The 23,094-nt window shown below is 42.9% G+C and overlaps 1 protein-coding gene across 1 annotated transcript in view; it reads right to left on the reverse strand.

Annotated features, from left to right (window-relative positions):
* The window catches only part of LOC117811550 (adhesion G protein-coupled receptor A3), a 251,293-nt gene that overhangs the window by 57,974 nt on the left and 170,225 nt on the right, over positions 1 to 23,094 (reverse strand). Inside the window, exons 13-14 of the mRNA XM_034681900.1 lie at positions 19,265 to 19,475; positions 18,660 to 18,868 (exon numbers count right to left, since the gene is read on the reverse strand). Of these exons, the coding sequence (XP_034537791.1) occupies positions 18,660 to 18,868; positions 19,265 to 19,475 (420 nt within the window). The remainder of the gene's footprint in view (positions 1 to 18,659; positions 18,869 to 19,264; positions 19,476 to 23,094) is intronic.

Consider the following 23,094-nt stretch of genomic DNA (forward strand, 5'->3'; position numbering starts at 1 on the left):
AACCTTGCAAACAGCTCATAATTCAATGTAGTCAACCCCCCTCCCCCCACACACACTCTCCTCCTCTCTGTAAGTAGAACAAAGAGACGTGAATACTCAAGTCTGCGACTAACAGAATGGATCAATAGCAACAAATGTGAGAGCAGTAAGGAGATTGCTTTTAATATAAGAAGACACTGAAATGAATCTCATCCCTTGTGTTTGTTGGCTTTTATTTCCAGGGAGGATTAGTCGAGCACGATGCCTTCTCTAACACCAAACATACCGGCGCTCAGTTTCATGTGCTGGGCTACAGCCATCTTTTATTCTGGGACAAATAATACACTCAAGTTTTTTCACATCCTACACTGTGTACACACTCATGTCAGATTCTCAGTTATACCCAGTTAAAATAACTGATGTCAAAGGACTGCAATGAATCATCCATCTGAGGTTGTGCAGTTTTTGATGAAGCAAATGATTCAAGTTTAACAAAGTTTTGGAGGACTTCTGATGCTGCAGAGCTGTGTCACAGAATCATATCTTTGTTTTGCTTTCTCTAAATGATGTTTTGTTTGCAGCGCCAATCTAAATCCGGGATGACTAACATCAGTCATTATCATATGTTGTTTTTTTTTGGCACAATCACTTGGATTTCAGGGTTATAATTTAGTTGAAAACAGGGTGAAATCAGTTCTGAGTATCCAAGACCTCATTTCAACTGTGCAGTTTTCCACCGACTAAAATGTGATTTCTAAATCGACGTGTCAGAAACAAGGTTTTGTTTTAAAATTTTGAAAATGCTTTTTTTCCAGCAGTTGAAATGATTGTTAATGCAAAGATATAATCTCAACATAATATTTTTTGTCATAAAAAAGCATTACGGCATATCATGGGCTGTGTCAATAACACAAAGGTCCAGAGGGATTTAAAGGAAGTAGTTACAAACATTTCCTAAGAAAGATGATAAAAAGTAGACTGCTAATGCGCAGGTTGTAGCCCTGACGATGGCTGGATGCTAACGTAGCTTACTGATAACTAACGGGACCGATTTTTTTTAGAGCCCTTGATGGCTTATTGAGGGGAGTGTGAGCCATATGGCGTATTATGGGCAGTGTGGTGATAACAAGAAGGTCCAGAGAGATCTAAAGGAAGTAGTTACAAATAATTCCAAAGGAAGAGGATAAAAAGAAGACTACTAATGCGCAGGCTGTAGCCCTGACGATGGCTCGATGCTAATGTAGTTAACTGATAACTAACAGGACTGATTTTTTGAGAGCATTTGATGAGTGATTGAGGGAAGCATGAGCCAAAGATTGGGGAATCAATATCTACTCTGTTCTTGTTTTTTTTGTTGGTGACGGTGATGCGCTGTATTCTATTCATTTTTGCCACAGTAGGCTACAAGACATGACTTCAAAATATTTTCAACAGTTATTCATAGATGTGATCAGGGTCTATGAATATCTGTGGAAAAAATGTCCCCTTTTCAAGTAGTTTTCAAGAGAAATGTCTTCTGGGCTCTAACCTGCTGTGACCAGAAGTTCCGGTTATCTGGGATTGTCCTGGTTTATCTGGGATTTTTAAATGTTCCATGCTGGGTGTCCCAGTTTTCCATCAGACAGAGTCTTTGACTCACTACAGCTCTTACAGCAGCAGTCAGTCAGTCGGTTGAAGAAAAGGCTGACTCTGCTAATTGTTACGTGTCTCATTTCTCAAACAGTCCAGGAGTTAAGTACCTGGTGTCATGTGTGAAGTGTAAACTCTTTCAATGGTGCCCTCAGTTGTTAAGGACAGGGGGTGGGTTGACATTAAGGTTAATTATAGGTGTAACTGGTTTCACTAAGCATTATGCAGAAGTAGACAGGGATGAAGTATCTGCACTCTTGACATCCATGGACATGAGTCTACTTTTACGTGTGCTAACTGCTGCAATAATCGTCTATCATGCATCCTGGCAAATATGCACGCACATACAGTAAATTAGCACACACATGAACACATGAACCTGTTTTAACAATGTAATAAATTTAAATCTCATGGTTAGCGGGTTTGAAAATAGTTAGCCTGTGTTTACCATTGCCAAATGCTTAAAATACTAATGCAAACATGCTAGAAAGGTATATAGGATGACATATATACATCTAACCATACATTTTAATCATAGTTGTCCGATGAAACAGTCAGTAGTTTTGCAGGTATTTGTTAATCGACAAATGTTTTGAAATTTTGACGTGATGTTGGCAATAAATGGAAACAAAACCGACTGCAAGTTATCCAAAAGGAGAATGAAGGTGCCAAATTGAATGTCATATCATTCACCAATAACTGATAGATTTGACTTGAAGGAAATAGATAAAGCTTAAACTCTTACTCCACACAAAAGAATGTTGTTTAGATTTCGTTTGCCGTTCTGGATTTTGTCAAGACTTTGGCAGCTTAAGTGCAATATGACGATGCAAAAGACAGTAGTCAGAGCTTTCACTGCTTAAGGACAAAAGTTCTGTATTTATACGATTTTATTTCAGATCAGGTTAAAGGGGGATGTATTAAAAATGTGTTTTGTAGACCTTCAAATTCAATGTATCAAGATATTTGTCCTGCCTAAACTGCACCGGGCTTCTTACCCCAACATAAGATGCATGTCTGGATGATTCTCCCTAGACATTAAATTCAAGCATAAAACATGCTTTCAGAAATCATGATATAATCTCCCATCTTATCGATCCAAGAACAGGAATCAATAGAAATACATTTTAGAGAAGATTTCTTTTAATTATATGATAAAAAGTCCAGAATGATACAAACCTCCTTAATGGGGCAAGTCATTTTGTTTTAAAGTGAATTTATGAGAAAGCCTGAAACTCATGAAGCAAACTTTGTGTATCATATATTGTCTATCTACATGTGCTCAGGTCGAGGAGAGAACGCGGGCGAGATGGTTAGTAGGTGTTGTCTGAGTGGGGTGACTCATCTCTTCCAATCTCTACACACCATAGCCTGCTGAATGGATGAGGCTCTCTGTGAGCTACACACACACACACACACACACACACACACACACACACACACACACACACACACACACACACACACACACACACATACACACACACACACACACACCCATGGTCACAAGCAGGGACACGGGGGCACACACAAGGACAAACCTCCCCACACACGCACATGCTGGCGACACCTCGGCCCTCGTGCGCACGCTACTCATGCTCTGTTCTCAGCTCCCAGCAGAGTGGGAGAGCACAAGACACCAGTCCACACCTCGTTCTCTTGCAGGTCAACGCCTTGTACCAAAAACGTGTCTGATCTGCCTCCCACAATGAGTGAGAACAGGGCAGTGCTTGACAGATTCAGCTCTGTTAACACGTGAAGATGTGTCGCAAAGCAGCACAAAGCATACTCTAACAGAAAATGTCGCTCTCAGTGGGTAAATCAGCCTATTTGTATGTGTGGTGCTTTCACACAGCTCCTTCACACACATACACACACACAGCGGTTGATGTCCACCATTTTCAGATTCAGGTGCTCGCTCTTTCTGTCTCCTGCACCTCTAACAGCCCTCCCAGTGCTTGCTGAATACATAAAAGAAACAACTGTGTAATGTTGGGCATTTGATGGCTGCATTTGTATTGCCATAGAAACCACATTATTTCCTCAGCTTTCTGGAATAAAACACATTTGAGGGCCCAGTAAGGTAAGGTGTTGCCACCATCTCTGGAAATAAAACTACTGAAGGGGCGTGTGAGGACCTGAGTCTTCTCACTGTGAGAGGGCCGACAGATACATCTAAATTACTTGCACTGATACAAGACTTAATGGATATCATGCTTGTCAAAGTTGTGTTCTGCACGGTGGTAATAAGGTTCCTAGTTCGAATTATTTCTGTGTGCAGTTTGTATATCCTCCCCAAGCATGTATGGGTTCCCCCTGAATACTCCATTAATTGGTCACTTTAAGCTGCCTGTAACAGTAAGTGTTTTTGGTAGTCCATTGTGTTAACCATGTGTTAGAGCCATAGAGTAATTCCAGTCTATGTGCCTTATTTAACTCATTTATAGAAATAAGAGACTTCTGGTTAGAATTACTTTGAATATATATTTTTATATTCTCTATTTAATGTATTTCTATGTTTTTCCAGCTGGTCAGGGTATTTGTGCTTTTAATTGTCTTGCTGTTGTGCTGCTGTTGGGCGCAGCTGATTTGAGCAATTAGCAACTGAGCATGTGTGCTGCAATGATTGCTTTGATATGAGCAGGACGAGGAGCAAATGATTTTCTGTCCTTAGCTTTGCTTTGCTTTTCATAGCTTTGCACCTTTTTTGGGAAGTAAAAAATCTTTCTCTAGTAAACAAATTAATAGAGACTGGAGAAGTGCCTTTTATTTGTTCGATGTCTATATTTTTAATACATTCTCAGTTTGTTTCATGTTATACGGCATCCCTATCATTTTTGGAATGCATGTACATAAAACTGTTATGGACAGCATGAGTCAGAAACATCACTTCCTGCAGAAGTGGCAAAGAAGATTTTGGCTTAAAATTGCAACTACACCAAGTATGATGGCCAACAAGGAGAGACGATCTTGCTGTAAATGCAGAAACAATGCAATTTAAAAACACATGCAAAAGATCAAAACAAATGCAACAGCTGAAACGCACAGCATAAAAACATTGTGCTGCAAAAAGCAGAAACAACTGCATGAACAGCAAACATACTGCAAATAAAGCACACATGCTGCAAGTATACAGCAGCTGCTTTGTAGCAAGAGTTGTGTAAAGCTGTTTTCATATTTAAACTATAGGAAACTGATTTACAAAATCATCTATTTTACTGATGAATTATGTTGTAGATCTGATATTTCCTGGGCGACAAATGTAGATTTTTGTCCTAGCGTTTTGGCCACATCACAGTTCTATAAACAACTGAACTCTGAATCTCATTGAGGTGTAAATACTATTTTTTTTTGTTACATCAAAAATCACGAACACCTGCCATAAACAACTCAGTCGCTCGTTGGCTCCCTGGAGTCACTGCTGCTGCAAGCTGCAATGCCGTTTCATCACCAGTGCTGGACTCTTGCTGCTATGTTCTCTAACTGGTGGCATGAAGCCCCCTGAGAAACAGCTGCTGAAAGAGAATGGAGGAACGAGGGGAGCTATAGAGTGAAAGCAGTCAACCGTGTAAAAACAAATGCATACAAAATGTGGTGTGTAATATGGTATGTAATAGAGGGAAGCTTGTTGCAGGGTGTACATTGAAAAGCAGTGATAGGGGGATAAGGAGATGAAGAGTGATTACAAAGACATGAACCAGCCAGAGAGAGAGGAACAGGTTTCTGCTTCCCTTCGTCCCCAACCACAATGCAATTTTACCCCATTTTTGATTACATATAGCGCACTGAGATCTCAGCCCTGCTCCATTTTACCATCTGACAGTTGTGCTATCCATGCCATTTAAACCTAAGTGGACGCTCCTTCTCCTCCACAGGCAATTTACATGTTTGCATCTCATTAGGGTCATTTGTAAGGCAAAGGCAAGACGTCAGGCAGAGAAAGAGGAGGGAATTTTCAGTGCCCAGATTAGTTTTCACCTCTGATTCCAGAGCACATCGCTCACCCGTGTGGAATGGGATATCTGGGGGGAGATTTTCAAGCAAGCTTTGAATATGAAACACAGCGGCACAATCGTCCACCTATGGATGTGCAGTTCAGCCTAACATGAGTATTTTTAGACAGATCTTTACCCACTCTGACGTACTCTTGGACTCTCATGGTAACAGCTCATACAGTGATGGATACACTGAAAACATGCCAAACAGCCCTAAAGATAGACCAAGGAGAAATGTTTTTTTCCTTTTGAAAGAAATTCTTTGAGGTTCATCAAGCTTGTGCGTTCTGCTGCACAAGGAGAAAAAGAAGATTTCTTCAGCTCCACTCTGTGCAAGTGTGATGTTTTATCTCTCAAACCCCAGTTTATTCCAGTTTTCTGTTACTGCTGGCTAATTGCTGGATAGCCAGATATTTGAACATTTCCAAGCAGTCGCTTCATTTGCTGCCTCAGTTTTTGGAGTCACGTCACAGCCGTTAAAAAACTGCAGCTTTAACTCAGATGAAGGAGTTTTATCATTATAAGACCGGATCTCAATTTATCAGAGCTGAGCTAAAGTTATTAGCAGCTAGTCTCAAAGCCTCAAGCCGTGCCAAAGAGTGTCAGAAGGACACTAATTTTTATTGATTAACTGCCTTCATCATTGTTTCAGGAACCAAACCATGCACCTCCCTTATTATTTGAATCACCTGCTCTTTATGCATTATGTCAACTGTGCCTACCTTATCTTATCCCTCCTCTCTCATTATCCCCTCCAAAAAAGAGACATATGTGTATGCAGGACCAGGACACTCTCATCAGTGTTCCTCCATCCCAAGTCTCAGCCCCTGGTTCTTGAAGGTAGCAACCTCAACCAACCTGTTAATCTTTTCACAATCAAGACTTTTTTTTTATAAACAAGGTGCCTAACTGTCATCTAACCCTCCCCAACCCCTTTCACTGCTCCCAATTAACTGACATTTATATCACAATAATGTTGTCCCATAGACTGTGTATGGATGGCACAACTTCTCTCCTGTAGTGAAGCCAAAACTAGCTGCAGTATAGGTCATTAAGCCCGCCTCCTCCTTAATAACAGATGGAACATGGGTCATGTATTATTACTTAAGAAGGAATAAAGAAAGAAAACTTGAACAAATACATCACCAGCACAATATGTCAGTGCTTGTCACAGTAGTATTTTGGCTTCACTTTTAAAACAAATTGAAGGAGATAGAGGCACGTCATCCTTATATACAGTCAATTTTTGGTGTTAGTGAAACATGGGACTTCAATTATTAATCCTTTTATTTTAGGAGGTTGTGTTGAGACTCTGTGAAGCTAAAGGCAATACTGATTCTCTTACATTGCTCTGCATAAAGCTAGAAAAGTTGCAGCGATTGCAGTGACAAAATCTGAATTGAGCTGTTGTCTTCTCTACTGATTATTTGATTGATCATCAGAGAAGCAGCCCTATTATGATCTGCTTGCCGCATATTGTGCTTTTTCTGTATAACTGTTATAATTTTCTGTTCCTTTTCCTAAATCTATTTCCCTCCCAGAACAGCTGTTGCACACCCAGCTGTCCACAGAAAGGAGTCTCTCTTTGAATAGACTCTCCTGAGGTTTCTTTATGTGCTGAGGTTGTTTGAGGAGTTACTCCTAGTTGCCGTACTGGGCCTTCTGATGCATTGCTTGTGGTGCTGGGCTGTAAAAACAACTTTACCATGATTTGAGCCATATCTCACACATTGCTGCAGTTTATATTATTTTATAAACCTCTCTCATGTATTGTCATTTGCAAATAAACAGTCCAGAAAGACACCCACAGGCCTCGTGAGCAAAGAATCAAGTAGCCAGAAACGACTAGGGCTGCCTTTATTCTGTGTTTTTCTTGTTAACTACAAAAGGTGAATAATTCAATGATCATACTTTGCAAACTTGTCAATTTAATTTCTAAAAATAGAAGAAACTTGGTTAAAAGGGAGTAATACGCAAACATGAATACAGGGGCATTTATAAGGACCAAATGTAGCTGCAGATTAAAGTGTGTTACTCATAATGTCATGAAACTGGCTTTAAATAAACTGCAGTGTCAACTTAATAAAGGGACTCGTCACAGACAGATTGCTCACTGATACATATGTGCTACTGAGATGATCATAGACCTCTCTAAACACATGGAGAAGCTGTGGAAATCATGAACAGCCTAACATTCAAGAGAGTCTAAGTGTTCAGTCACCCGACATGGACCTTGCATCTGGTCATAAAGGCTGAACAGAGATCCTTCTTCCAGAGGAAACTGAAACAGCTCCCACTCAGACTGCTGCTCAACTTCTGCAGGACCACCAACTTATGCATCCAGACTAACTGCATCACTGTGTGGCATACCACCTGCACAGATGCTGAACAGGAGGACTTAGACTGACTGAAGGCAGCCCAATGCATCGTGGGTAAGGAGCTCTCTAAGCTGGACATCATCATCTATACATGTCTCAGGAAGAAGGCCACCAACATCTGCATGCACATCAATCACTGTGGGGGCTCAATGTTTCAACCACTGCAGCCTGGCAAATGGTTCAGGACTAACATAGATTCAGCACAAATAGATTTATAAACAGCTTTTTTATTCCCAGAGCTGCAGACTCCCACCTCAGAATGCACTGTAGAACTGTGAAACCCATGTGCACACATAGAAGATTGTAAACACCCCCTACTGAGACTGTAAACACAGCACACAAGTGTTCAAGCTAAATTGCACATGCACACCAGTCACAGCAATTACATTGGTGCTGTCCTGCTGCTGCTCCCAAGCACCATAGTTCTGTAGATAAACCTGCAGTCACTTTAAGGTTTTCATAAATTGTTTTTAACCTTTTTGTATTTATCATTGTCATATTCTTCCTCACTAGACAGATAATTGGCACATGGGTTTTCATTCTACTTTGGTATAATGACAATAAAGTCAATTCTGATTCTGTAGAATAAATTTAGCTTTACCGTTATCCATGGATGGTTGGATTCATGGTTTAAAATGTATAGTTAGATTTGTTGTCTTAAACTTTGCTTGTATAGCAAACTATCAAAAAACACACTAATGACGGTAAAATTGGCCCAAATAAGCAGAGAGTATGAGCATGCAGATGAGGATGAGAGGGAGATATACGGCCAGGTATACTGCAGCCAAAGTATACATCCAAAGAAATGCATCAGAGCAAGGCAGAAGCTGCGAGTATTGTATACAATGCATCTTGGTACATGTTGGCACTGCGGGCATGGCTCAACAAGCCTGAGGTCTTGATCTGTAAAGAGTCACTGAGGAATTTTGCTTCAATTGACCTCATTTTACATCAACCCCATTGCTTCAAGTGGGCCAGTACACTCCTGTATGCAGTACCAGGGCTTTGTAAATTATCCCATTGGCGTATTGAGAACTTTTCATCTCACCGGGACTTCTTACCAGCTGCCAGTAAAATCTCCTGCCGTCTGCACATTACAGTTTCTCTTGGCGATTCATAAGAATACCTAAAACACATTATCAATGGCACGCTACATGACGCTCATGTCCTTTTGAGGGGATTACATGACGCTCACTTGTCTGTTTTTGGATTGGCCACACAATACACATGCCAACAATGGGGAGATCAACCTTGATTGTGTATGCAAATAAATCATTGCAAAGATTTACTGCTCAGGCTGTTGGATAAAAATGGCATCTACCTAAAATGAAGCGTTAACTTTAATGTTATTTTCATCACAACCATAGACAAAAATTAATAAGGAGATCACATTCCACGCTACTCCCTGATTTTTAAGTTCATGATTCCCGTAGTGCTTAGTGCATCTTATCAGTGTGCTCAAGTTCATCTTAATGCTGCTCGGTCTGTGGCAGCGACTGTCCCAAAAATCTTCAGGAGGTCCTGTTGTTCATGATTGATTTATTTACAAGAATGCAGCTAATCAAACTTATCCTATGCAGTCCCATCTTGGCCAAGGAGAGATGACTTCCTGCGTGACAACAGTGTAATATTTGTATTAACATCACATAAAAAAAACTGTACGAGCTCAAACTCCAATCTGAAGGGACCTTCATGGACCTTGCCAAAAGACAGAACCGCTGGCATGTCTTGTTATCGCTCCCCCTTCAAATGACGCTAGTCTCATTTTGTGCTGTCCTTATCTTCCTCCTAGGAGAGCAGAGGGCCACATTGCATCAATAGCTGCTCCCTAATTACAAGCCTAGCAACCAGCAGCAGTGGCAGCGGCAGCTCCACACCCTTACTGTAGATTGAATTAATATCTAACTGCAGGGCATGGCTCTGCTTCCCCTGCATGCTGAGGAGAAGAATGCACTCCTGCACAGCCATGAGGTTAAACATCAGAGGTCATGTGACCATGATTGTTTGAGAAGAAGCTCAGGAGGTCTAATGAACCACTTGCAGGAGTAAATTGTTTAAGTCTGTTATAAAAAATGACTGTTACCTTTAACCCTTTGCCTTTTCTGTTTCTGGGATGATAAACTTTTCTAATCAGGGCTTGGCAGCAGCAGCAGGGACATGGAGGGCAGAGGCGGGCAGTCTGGGAACTGTCGTCTTGGCTGACAACAGAGGTGGACATGCAGACAGACGGCCAGCCAGACAGCTAGCTGGCCAGCCTGCCACGGGGCGGATCATTTTTTCACTCCTCTGGTGGAGTAAAAAAGATAAGCTGTTAATGTGTTTGTCTAGACTGCCCAGCATTGTATAAATGAGCCGCTGTCCAGTTCTAGTAAATGTGGAGCATAAAATATGGCAACCCATCTGAAGGCAGAGACAAAACTAAAACAGAGGCAGAAAGCGAGAAGCTGTTTACATGGCATGCCCTCATTTCTACCAGGCTGTCTCTGGGGTTCAGGGAGGGTCGCACTGTCGATGAGGGAACAGCTGGTGAGAGTGGGGGGACGACGACGACGACATTTGAACACGGACACTTTCAGATCAGACTCCACGTTATGAAGCGAACACTTCTTGTTTTTCATGGCTTGTTTGGTGGAGACTGCAAGTCCTGACAGTGTTCTCACACATGAATCATGTATGTCAGATGGCCTCTGTCACATGCAAAAGGACAAGTGGATGTGTTTCATTTGAATCATTTGTGACTAATGATGGAGAATGCAGACTGTGAATGTGAGCCCAAAAAAACTCATCTGTATCCCAGCTCAGTCTTCACATCCAACTGATTGTTTGAGAAAATGTGTGCCAAAATCATTAACTTGGAAATTAAATCAAAATGTGACTACATCATTATCTTTCATAAAGACTGCTTGTCAGCGCGGACAGCTTTACATTTGAAGAAAGCGCTATAAAAAACAGCACTGGCTGCCAATTCATCACTGTCTGTATATAAACAACATCAAAACTGCGAGGCCAACAAACAGCCTATTAACTTTCTTTACACACGCAGACACATTAAGTGCAACAATCCCTTCTGCTGCGAGCAGCAATATTATAATCTTTCATGCACTTAGCTGAGGAGCATACATAATTTGAATAACAATAGGTTAAAGCAATGCAATTTGTATCCAAGCTAAAAAAGGGATTGGCCTACACACTGCATTAAAAATAGAGTGACCGGCACAGACGGAGGAGACCTAGCAGTGAATACTGGCCGACTCCAGTGATGCCATGCAGGGTAAAACTGTTGGTGTTTGAGATAAATGGAGGTCTGTGAGCTTTGAACTCATTAGTTCAGGGAGAAAACAATCTGCATCCCGTGTCAGGTTAATGGCCAGAAGCAATCTGCTCCGGGGGGAAAGAGGGGACTGCTGTCTGAGCCAGACCCCTACCCCTTTCACACGAAGGCAAGTCAGCAAACACTTAAAGGTTCAACCAAAACAGCAGCAAGGGAGGTCTGCAGTGACGCACAAACACAAACACACACACACACACACACACACACACACACACACACACACACACACAAAGCAATCCCTGTGTACTAAAGTAATCATGCCTGACATCAAATTTAAGTTAATGCCTACAAATGGAACATGAGTGCATTTATTAAATATTAACCTAAGCTGAACCGCGACTCATGCAGGGTGAGTTCACACAGCACAGCACTAAGCTGAGCCACAAAGTAACGGGTGAAGTCAGCTGCTGGAGAGTAGACTGCAAGGCTGCACGGCGGCCTACACGCGGATGGAGGAGGATTAGAGCTCGTCTGTCAGCTGTCACGTTAAGAACGAGTGCAAGTGAGGTAAAGGGTGAGAGGTAGCTCTTAGTAGGTGTGCTGCAAATGATTAGCTTTTACTGTATGAATTAGCATGAACTGCATAACCATGACAGAGCTTAACACCAACGCAGACACAATGTTTTAATTATTAATGCCACTACTGTATGCGGTTACTTAAAGTAGCATTTGTTGTTAGAGTACAAACCCAGAAAATCTTGGTTCACATTTTGGAGCATGCACAAAAAAGCCTTCCTTCCACAAACACTTAGCTTAGCACAAAGAGAGGACCCTGCTCTGTTCAAACAACCTTGCTTTTTAAACCTGCAGGGGTCCCGTTTCCGAATATGGGATGACTACATTTTGGGTTGCTACACCTTTTACTACATTCCACTTAACATTAAACCATTTTCCAAGATCCTAAGCACCCTTTTTAGGCCCCCTATAGGTGGACAAATCACAGTATGCATACACATGGCTTTAACAGATGGTACTAGAAAAAGCTATACAGCTACACGGAAACTGCACAATGTGGACTTTGTTGGCTGCATTGGAAATCATCAGGCAGGACTTAAAAGCGTTTTCTCTCTGTCAGCCAACAAAACAAATAACATTTTGCATACCAGTGGGACTTATATTTTGGATTTTACGGTAATTGCAGTTGTGTTCTTGCTTGTCTTTCCCCAGGCATTAAAATGAAGGATTTTGTAATTTGCAACACACTGGTGACTTTGCTACCATGACATATTATTGCCACATTGTTCCAATACTATCTCCTGTTCTAAGGGTATGTATTTTTTTTTTTTTATCAGTCATCAGGTGTAACTTATTCCAGATGGCCATGAGAAAGTTCAAATTAAAAACAGTCTTTGAAGGTCCGTTCAAGAACCAAAGCCCTGAAACACCCTGATCTGATCTCAGGGGAGAGTAACATGTAGTGGCGGTTCTGGGGAGGGGCCAACAGGGGCCAGTGCCCCTGTAAAACTGAACCTGGACCCCCCTGTGGCCCCACCTCCAAACAAATATTGTACAATAAAAAAAGCTTTGGTATCGCGCCGATGTTACAGGCGGAACACATGTGTGTGGCACTTGGTTTCAGTCCTTTAGAGCGCTAAGGGACTCATGTTGAGCGTAAACAGCCAAACAGCTGCTGTCAGTCTGGATTTTGATCAAGTACACAGTAGTATATATGTCTACTATATAGGGATGCACAGATGTTTTGCCAGTTTGTTCTCAGCCAGTCCTCGCTCTTCTCAGTCTCTTTTGTCAGGATTAAATGTGTCCCTCTGACAACACCCTTGGCCCCAGCCTGGCCCCCCCAGTAAAATTGGTCTAGAACCACCACTGGTAACATGCTCCTGGAACATTTCTCAGCAGAGAGCAGTGATTTGCAGGCGGCCTGGTGTATGTGTTGCATGACAAGCGTTCTTTAGAGGTTAAGAGAAGTGTTGTTTGGGGCGCCTCCTTGTTAAATACACTATCAGCTTTAAAAACAACCACAAGGCATCACCCCCTCTGCTGATATCACAGCCTGTCATCACCCCGTCCCTCTTTCCCTCCCACTACATTACATATCAACAGAGGATGCCAACACGGTGCAGTGAGACGCTGCTGCATATCTAAGCAGGTCATCGTCATTATCAGTGTAAACCCCTTCATCTCCTTAAACACACATACCAAAGCTCCTTTAGAAGAAAATGTCTTAGAGATAGAAGAGTTGGAGGGCATGGAGATAACCCCGGTGAAGACTGGGCCTGCTAGTGGGCGAAAGCTGAAAACTGGCTGGTTGTCTCATTATGTCTGCCTTGAGTCAGGATGTGGACAAAAGACTAACGAGGACATACAACTTTGAAATGGCTCTACGCTGAAAAACAGACGGAGAAAACAAGGCGAAAACAGGAAAAACACCATTTCTAAATCACAGAAGTTGCCAGGAGGTGGTTTTTGATTAGCAACACATTTCCTGTACAGCTGACAGTTTGTGTGTATTTGCATTAATTGCGAGACAAGAAAACCCCACATGTGAATTGAATTTGAATAAACTACTTCCTTTAAAGGATGTTATTTTAAGAATGTAATCAAAATCAATCGCCTCTTTCTCTAAGAGCTTTCTAATTATATCTCATCAAGAATGCTTTTGTCCATTCATTCTTAATTTCCTCCATGTTGCTACCTTTTAATTCACAATAACAGAGAGACAGTTATGTTTCTGAAGAGTAGCGTGCACACTGTCATCAGGATAAAGGCTAGAGAGTGAGGAAAACGGATTTTCCTGGATGCGGTTCTCTGTAAGGCCAACAGGAGATGGTGGTCAGATTCAGCATGCAGCAGTACGGTCAATGTCTCACTGTGATGGAGCCTGCAGACGGCTTAGCCAGTAAGAACTAATGTTTCTAGATGGAATCCTGTCGTGGTTGGTTTGGTTCAAGATGGAGGCACAGCAGTGAGGACAAGTGAGTTGTGGATTAGATACTCCAAATTAAACCATGAACTCCGAGGTTAAAGAGGGAAGTCAATGGGCCTCATGCAAGATTAACTTGTATAATATTTTTTACATATCACGAAGGTGTATTCAATGAAGTGTTCCAGAGAAACCAAACTAGCTTAACTGGTAAAACTTGACCAAAATCACCAATGATCACCACAAGATGAGATCATTAGCACAACATGGCCACATAAATCCTAAATAAGGCTGTGCGTTGTTCTTTCCATCTATTTGCCTGATCCATTTATACAAGAAAAAGAGTAAAAGGAGGAATTCAAAACAACAGAGGTTCAAGTCCTGCCCATCAAAAACTAAAATACACATTAAGAAACTACTACCAGTTTAAATACTGAGTAAAAGCCTATGACAGAGCTAAATATTAGTGGTTTGACATTAAGTGAAATGTATTGGTGTGTTGGAGATATAGGAAAGGCAGGGTGTAGATTGTGGGGGATGAAGTGTATCAAAGGGTACGGCAGAGAGTTGAACCAGCAGCAGCTGGAAACAAGACTACAGCATCGGCACATGGGGCATATTCCTTGAAAAAAATGTAACATTTACAGCCTTTGTATGTCTTCCAAGTTGTATTATTGTAATTGATTTATTTAACTAGATAAAAGCTTTTAGTCAAATAGAGAGCTAACGTTAGCAGCAGCTCAGCTCTTAAATACTGAAGTCCTTTTCCTGCTGTTACCCTTCATTACTCAGTATGTACCCATGATACTCCTAAAACACAAAAGAGCAAAGACTCCAGTAACAAAGGGAAATGTGTTGTGGGCAACCATTGAGACATGTGTGAGTTGTTGGCAGTCCTTCCAAAAGAGTATATTTGACTCTACTTGTCTCTGATCCAAGTGTTAAGAGGCACAGATAGAGAAGTGTTTGAAATTTCACAAAAAAAAGGAACTACATGTACAAAAAGCGATAACGCAGAGCAAAGCAAACACAAAACGATCCAAATTTGAGTTGAAAGTCTCTCTCCTCCTCTTGAATTTGTCCAGCAGGCTGTAAAACTGAACTTGACACACTGTAGAGTAATTGAAAGTCACTCTGACACACCAGCTATAACAGTACAACACAACAATCACAGAAGAGTTAAATACAACAGAATACTATCATGGACATGCGGCACATTTTCTGCCGTTTCAGAAATGTGAATTTCAGACTTTTTATTCCAGCATGTAACTAGAAAAGACTGGTACTTTTAATTCTAAATGATTTGAAACTTCTCCCACAATTTGGAGACCACGATTACGACTACTACTAAATAGAGACTCCACCAGCAACATGTCACCTGCTCTACTGTAACTGTGATACAGCGTCACCAGAGGAGCCTCCTGCTTCCAGGAATCACACATCCATTACAGCCTGTACAGTGTATGGGAACACATCTGTGAGCAGCTTGTCTCTTATTGGCCCGTGGCCTTAGGGTCTTTATTTTGATTGGATAGTTACAGAAGCCAGCCAACCCCCCCCCCTCTTTGTGTCTGTCGTTGTAAAGGTCTGCTCCTGCATATTAAACAGTGTGCAGCATGGCAGTTAACACATGCAGGAACTCCTTAGTCTGTGTTACCTCCATATTTGAATAAGTAAATGAAAATAGCTGCTGTTGAGACTTAAAGAAGTTACAGCACATGCAGAGGCCCTACAGAGGAGATGAGGGGAGTTTTAGAGGGGGTAAAGGGGGGCTCTGAGGCCCGTCACTGTGATGAAGACAGATTATGAGGCTGTGTTGCTGTAAACGAGTGAGTCAGCCCTGCCTTCAGACAGACACCGGCCTGCAGGAGGCAGAGGAAGGGAAGAGGAGGAGGAGGCGGGACACAAGGAGAGAGGGGTGGGGGGATTGCAAGGGAACTGTCCCTGGTGCTGAAATCTGGAACAGCTTCAAGCTCTGCTTAGTGCAGGGTGAAAAGAGGCTCTCTGTCATTCGACACCTGACACACATGTGGAATAATCTGCATCACAGGTTTAACTAGAGTAACAGGTCAGAATTTGACCTGCTTTCTAATGAGAGACAAACAGAATGATATATTTATTACACCAGGTATTCCTCAAAGTGCTCAGCAGGGGTCAAATAAACATTAAAATCACAAAGAAAAGCTTTGCGGGCTGCTCTCTTGTTGAGTTTTCTTCACACATCCTGTCCCAAGTCAGTTACTCAGCATTCTGATCGCATGGAATGGAGGGAGAGGGGCTTCACAATGTAATACCTCCTGCGCCAAGTCAAAAAGATTCTCATTAAAGTACTTTTTATATCCCAAAGGGGCAATTGTGCTGGGTTGTCATGCTATTTGTAGACTAATAATCTCTTTCTTACACACACACACGCACACCCACACACATGCACGCACACACACACACACACACACACACACACACACACACACACACACACACACACACACACACACACACAATAACACCCACACACAAAATTACATACACTTACGCAAAATAAGAAGTGAAAGAGTGTGGATCAATAGGAATTGCATATTGCATTGTGCCTTTCAGGCATCATTTTCCCACCTCCCCCAATTTTCTTTGAAATGAATTTGTTGCATTATTCATCCTTCAGAACTGTCATGCTTTGTGGCTAACCCTCTGTCATTCTGCTCAGCATCACACATGCAGCATGAGGTGGATTCTCACACTGTATTCAGTAGACAGCTCATCTAACAACAGATCTGGCTGCATCATGTAGAAAGACGGTGATACAGCAATGTCATATATGGTCATGTATCTGCCAGAGAGAAAACTGTCAGAAAATGTAAACACTACTGTTGCCTTTTGTACTACTGTCACAGCAGACTTTTACAGACTTTGCAACTAGTTCCCCTGATTTTTCCCTCAGAACACCAAAGCTTTGATGTTATTTCAGTCCCTCTCTGCAGGAGTTTAAATGAGCGCTTCACTGGCGGAGGCTCCTCACTTCTAAATGCTGTCAATTAAAAATGGTCATCTGGCAGGCAGCCGGTAAAAGCGATTCCTCTCACATGAAAGATTATGCAACAGGTCTGCTACTTGCAGAAGCCGCCCTGAGCTATACAGGTCACTGTTGCAGTATAGCATATTTTAGAAGAAGCCATGAGGAGAATGATGTCACGAGTCCGTAAATAAGGGTCCTTTTCTCGGGCACTGCAGAGACCAGGCGGGTGTGGTGACTGCATTAGCAGACGCGCAAACCTCGGCGCAAACACTCGCCACAGTGTGGACATTTCTGTGTCTGCTCTCCACCATCGCTCTGACTACCTTCTGCCTGTCGGACGTGTCTTGAAGTTCAAATCAATCTCGTGCCAGGAATTGTAACAAAAAATGCAGATTTCGCTTTATTCTGCCAGCCAGAAGGTGCCCATTGACGGCGCGCCTCCCCAAGCCCGTGTTTGATAGAAAATACATGCACAATGACAACCTGGCATCTGCTCTCCATCTGACAACAGCTCAGTATTCTCCACAGTCACCCCACTCTCCCCCCAGAGCCCCTCATTCCTTTTTAGAGAGCCTCTTCCTCTCTGTACCCCACTCTTTCTCATTCCTATGCGGCTTTTTTTTCTCGAGCCAGCTTCTCTCCACACACGAACAACAGCGGAACAGAATAGCGTCTTCATAAAATATGCAGGTAAAAAGGCAACTCGAAAGCACCGACATCTCAAGCAACACTTTTCATGCTCTGCTGAGAACTGACCTCCCAGTCTAACGAATCCCACTCTTCGGTAAACATCCGGAGGATTTCTTTTCATCCAAAAAAAGCGGACCAGGCGCAGCGGCTCTACGGAGCGACTGGGCGATGCGATGCCATTGCGCTTTTGGTATTATCCTCATGAAATCAATGTGAACAGGAGGACGTCGTCGGGAGAAGGCATCTCAGCGGCGTCGAACTTGAGCGATACAGATGAACGATGCTACGCTTTGCAGTCCAACATTTTTGCTCGGTGATGGTTGCAGCCAATTAGCACAGCACTTGCGCTTGGAGGCGAATAGCTCCTGACAAGGCGCTCCTTCTCCAGAGCATCGGTTCTATTGCAGCTGCTGCTGCTGTGCTGCTTTTTGGAAAAAGGTGGCAGGCTACAGCCTACAACACGCGCAACTTCTCATCTCCAGGATACAGGGGGAATTTAGTGTAGCGCATACTCCAAAGCCAATAAATCCCCGCAGCGCATTTGACAAATCCTTTCCCTCTGCTGAAGAGCAACAATAAAGGAAGCTTTCAAAGGTCCCTGCATGAAGCGCTTCCTACAACACGTGACTCCATCTATTCCAGGGTGAAAAAAGATGCATTTGATCCATAATAGGCCCTAAGCAGTGAAAGATGTGGGGTATGGGTGGGTGGGGGGCATGGTTGTGCTACAATGAATGACACTGGAACTACACTGTACACTACTCACCATTAGCACAGCAAAGTTATTATGATGGGTGCAATGAATGGTGGTCGTGTTGCCCCCGGAGCCTGTTATGTGGCAGCCCTCTGCCCTCCAGCCACCGTGTCCATCCAGTAGGTCAAAATCCCAGTAGGCTGCGGTAGGGTCTACACCCAGAGCGAAGTGCCTCAGAGCGATAGTAACGGAGTGCACAGCGCTCCCGAGGCTGCACCCATCTGCAAGGAAAAGCAAGACATTCAATTAAGGAAACCAAGGGGAAAGTGTGTAAGTGCTGTGGCACGAGAAGCGTGGACACTAGCACGCGCTATTTACATGCAAACAAGCTACACGCGCGCATTATGCAGAGAGTGTTGTGGATCAACTTTAATGTCAAATGGAAAGCTGTAGTAGTGTGCATTAATGCGGTGGTTTCATTCACTGAATTTCAAAACAGAAACAGACTCGTTTGGATTTATTGCAGCATCATGCACGCAAGGTTGTAAAGCTTGTGTGACAACATGTTGCGCAGAACAAACTATGAAGCTGTGTGTGAGTGTGTGTACGCATGTAGTCGGCAACACAGCACAGCGTTGACATCACAGGCATGATGATAAAAATGGATTTCCTCTTACCTAATTTGGTGAATGCAACTGGTGTTGAAACGCTCCTACGCTTTCCATCGTCTGCGAGATTTGACGAATTCCCCGTGCAAGGAAAGAGTTTCCCATTGCGAAACACAATAAACTGCAGCCTGCAAGTGGAGTTATCAACAGATTGCAGCGCAGAGGAGGAGATAGGCGTACCAGCCAGCGGTAAATGGATTGAGGCGACTGCCACAGAGTTCTGCGGATGGAACAAAAAAGAGAAAATAAAAATTAAATAATGTCTCCGAGATGCGCAGGGGGAAAAAAACTCTCCCAGAAAAAGACTGGCAAATAGCTTTCCTCTCCAGGAGTCGAGGCGACCATAGACCACTAGTGACCAAGGGAATGAGAATCACGTTTGAAGCGCTCTAGTGCGCCTATTTGGTCAGGCTCCCTGCCGCAGAGGTGGAAATGGTTCTTACCATTTCAGCTTGAGGGCACATCAACACTGCAGCTTGATTTAAAGAGACAACCGGTCTGACTTTATCTTCTTTTCACCGACTATAAACACCGAAGAACCCCCAAGGAGAAAAAAAAACATCCCTGCAACAATTCGGGGAAAATAGGGTTTGCGGGGGAAAAGCTTGTGTTTGTCAATGTGAAGGCACTCGCCATCTTTGTGCCCAAGTGTCTCCAAACTGATGTTGCACACTTCATTTTTTGTTGCTGTTACTGCAAGCAAGAAACCCCACTAAGAATCCACTGGGCACCCATACAGGGAAAAAAAAAATCCCCTCAGAGCTGCATTCAAGATCCACAGTCCCTCTGATCTGTTTTGACCTGTACATAGCAGCCATAAACTCTGCTGATCAAATAGCCTATTAGCAGTCTTTGTCTTTTCCCATCATGTCCTGAGACAATCTGTTCAAAGATCAGGATCCAGCCTTTTGAAGCCGCATGAGAACAGCTGCAGAACTTTGACACAGCTAGTGAATTGATGCCCCTGGTGGACTGCTGACTGACTGCACTAAGGACAGGACAGGCAGAACTTAACCCTGCCACAAGATCAAGTTTAATCATAAAAAAGCTTCCAGAGTGACACTGTCAGCATATGAGACTCACTCAATGCACCTTTTCAGCTGATCCAGCTACACAAGCTTTCATGTGACGAATACTTCATATATAAAAACAGAGATAAAGAGCTGTACTGTTCCCACAAAAAGTCAGTCTTAAATGTTCCAAAGAAAAAAGCTTTTACACGCATAATTTATTCAGAGAACAATACTTAAAGTTGGTGACCTGAAAATAAAGAGAACATGAAATTATGGCATCTGAAAGGGACAAAAATGTGCTGCAAAAAACACAGAGAAACACATTATCAGCCAATATGCTGTAAATACAGAAACTCTTCATGGTCAAGAGTACACTTGGTGGTCTTATGCTCTTTTTTTGGGGCTTTGGAGGATTTCTGATTACCCAAAACAAATCTCAGAGTCTATGTCTTGGTATTTGACAGTCTGTGCATGATCACAGAAAACGAGGTTGTAAGCTTCAAGTGAGTTGTGTGCTCAATTGCTCTCTAGTGTCCACTTTGGGTTCCTCCACCAAAAACCATCTGGCCACTAAAAATGTGTCCACCTGCTGATGTCTTCTATCCACTCACTATACTCATATGGATTGGAAGTGGATTATCCTTTATCAAAGTCAGTTTGTTTAGGTATCATGAATGATCTTTTGGTGGTTAATCCCCTCGTGTAGCTTGATATCCTTGTGAAACTGCACATGCACCATCCCAGGAGCTTTAAAGGTGGAGTGTGGCGATTGGTCAGAGATTTAAAGTTTCTTTCACAGCAGTTTTGAAACAGAGTTGGGATGGATGTCAAGTGAGATGAAGGTATCAGGTGCATCAGTCTGGACCTCCAAAGGCCTAATTGAGGCTATCTCTGGTTGAACCCTGGGTCATCAGGACCCAAACTCCACAAGACCACCACAGCCCTTAGTCCCTGTTATCAAATTCACCCTGATGGAGTCGGGGTCTTTTCCCGAAAAACATCAAATCCAGTTCCACTTAGTACTGCCCTACAGGCATACAGACTCCTGCTGTAATAACTAACCATGTTGCTTTGTTCTACTGTGTCTGTTTTTTGTGTTTTGTGTGTTTTCGTGACTTTACATTCTGTATTTTCAGGGTATTTGTTCTTAATTTATTTATTATTTAGTTTGTGTTTGGACTCAGCATCTTTTCTACATTTGCTTTCTCCTGATGTAAAGGTTTTCTGCTAGTGTTGCGTGCTTGTGCTTACACAACCGTGATAAAACTGACTAATATTGTTTTTGTTGATGTATTTTAAAGTGATTACACAGAAAGTGAGCATAATGGGAAATGATGCTAATGAAGAGGCAGTTGATGTTTAAAATAAAGATAATGATCGCGGGGGGTCTTGCTTTCCAAATAAAGACTGTTGTTGTTGAGTTTGAATCACGTCACCCTGCAGCGTGAGACCATCAGCACTTTGAGCCGAAAGGGGAGGAAAGCTTCCAGTCTGAGATGAATGTGGATGCCCGTAAAGTGCCCTCTCGCTTAATGTGGAGCTGCTTAGTCAGACGCTCAGCCCAATCAATGTCAGCAAGAAAAATGGCCAAATTTCTTAATCAAGTTAAACACGAGCTCTTTTGTGCATTCCTATGTTGGCTACAGTGTTGAGGTGTCTGTTTGCCCTCTTGGTTACAAGAGCCGGGGATGTTTTCATCCTCCTGATGCTTCTGTTGTTGAGGAAAATAATTCTATAAGGGTGACAGAGATCCACAGCATGCTCAAACACAATTTCTTTACATTACAACCACCCTGTGTGAGGAGCTGCTGGTGATTTTACAGCATTGGGTTTGTTAGCTATTAGTTTCTGCATTGACTCCCTCTTGAAGGCTATTGATTTTAATCCTGCAGTGTGTGTGTGAAGGTGGGGAGAGGGAGAAAGACAGAGCATCCTTGCCTTGAAATTTATGTTGCATCATTTCCTTTCTCCAAACAGCTTAAGCTTTGCAGTCTGTTTCAAAGACGTCAGAGGATACAGACATCAGGGATAGAGGCGGAGAGGATTTGAGCCCCTGTGACAAACAGAAGTTAAAGGCGAGGCCGGCATGCTATCTTACGCTGAGCTCAGATGCCAGGTGACCTTCATCCCCGGGGGGAATGTTTTCAAGGTGTACATCTCACAAAAGAAACCTTATCTCGTACACTTGTCTCCTGATCTCTTTTTACATCTTTTATCCTCTTTTATGTGGCGTACCAAAGGGATTTACAGCCCAGAGGGTGTGCTACAAGCCACAGCGTGCACTCGGTCTCGTTCTGAGCGACAATCCGTGTTCCTATTGAGCAACCAAAGCAGCTACATTTCCTCAACCCCAACACCACCGGGGACCTCACACTTCAGAGTTGATTTAGCTGGTTGTACCTCAGCCGTCTGACCTTCCTCCAAGCCCCTCCCTTCCCAATTCAGACGGCATGCTGTAGCCTTAGTAACCACAATCACACGCTCCCCCTCCGTCTCCCCCTGCTCTAGCCTCAGGATCATTCTGCTTTCGCTTTTTTTTCTTCCTCCCTACTTATTCCTTTCCTTACAGAGGGCATCCAGGTGAATGTCAGCAGTCACGTCCTATTTCAGGCTGTTCCCTCTCGTCCACCTCTCTCACTCTATCCCTCCATCCTGCTCCACCTGCTCCATAATGCACGGGCCCTGCTTCACAGAGGCACAAAGCTGCAAAACAGCCTGCAGGGCTAAACACCACAGCAGGGTTTGACCCGGGGCAGCAACCAAATCTAGGCATAAACATCACGCTTATACACAACCCCTTGAATTCACAGTGGGATTATTTCTTTG

The sequence above is a fragment of the Notolabrus celidotus genome, chromosome 4 (assembly GCF_009762535.1).
Source record: "Notolabrus celidotus isolate fNotCel1 chromosome 4, fNotCel1.pri, whole genome shotgun sequence".
Taxonomy (NCBI): Eukaryota; Metazoa; Chordata; class Actinopteri; order Labriformes; family Labridae; genus Notolabrus; species Notolabrus celidotus.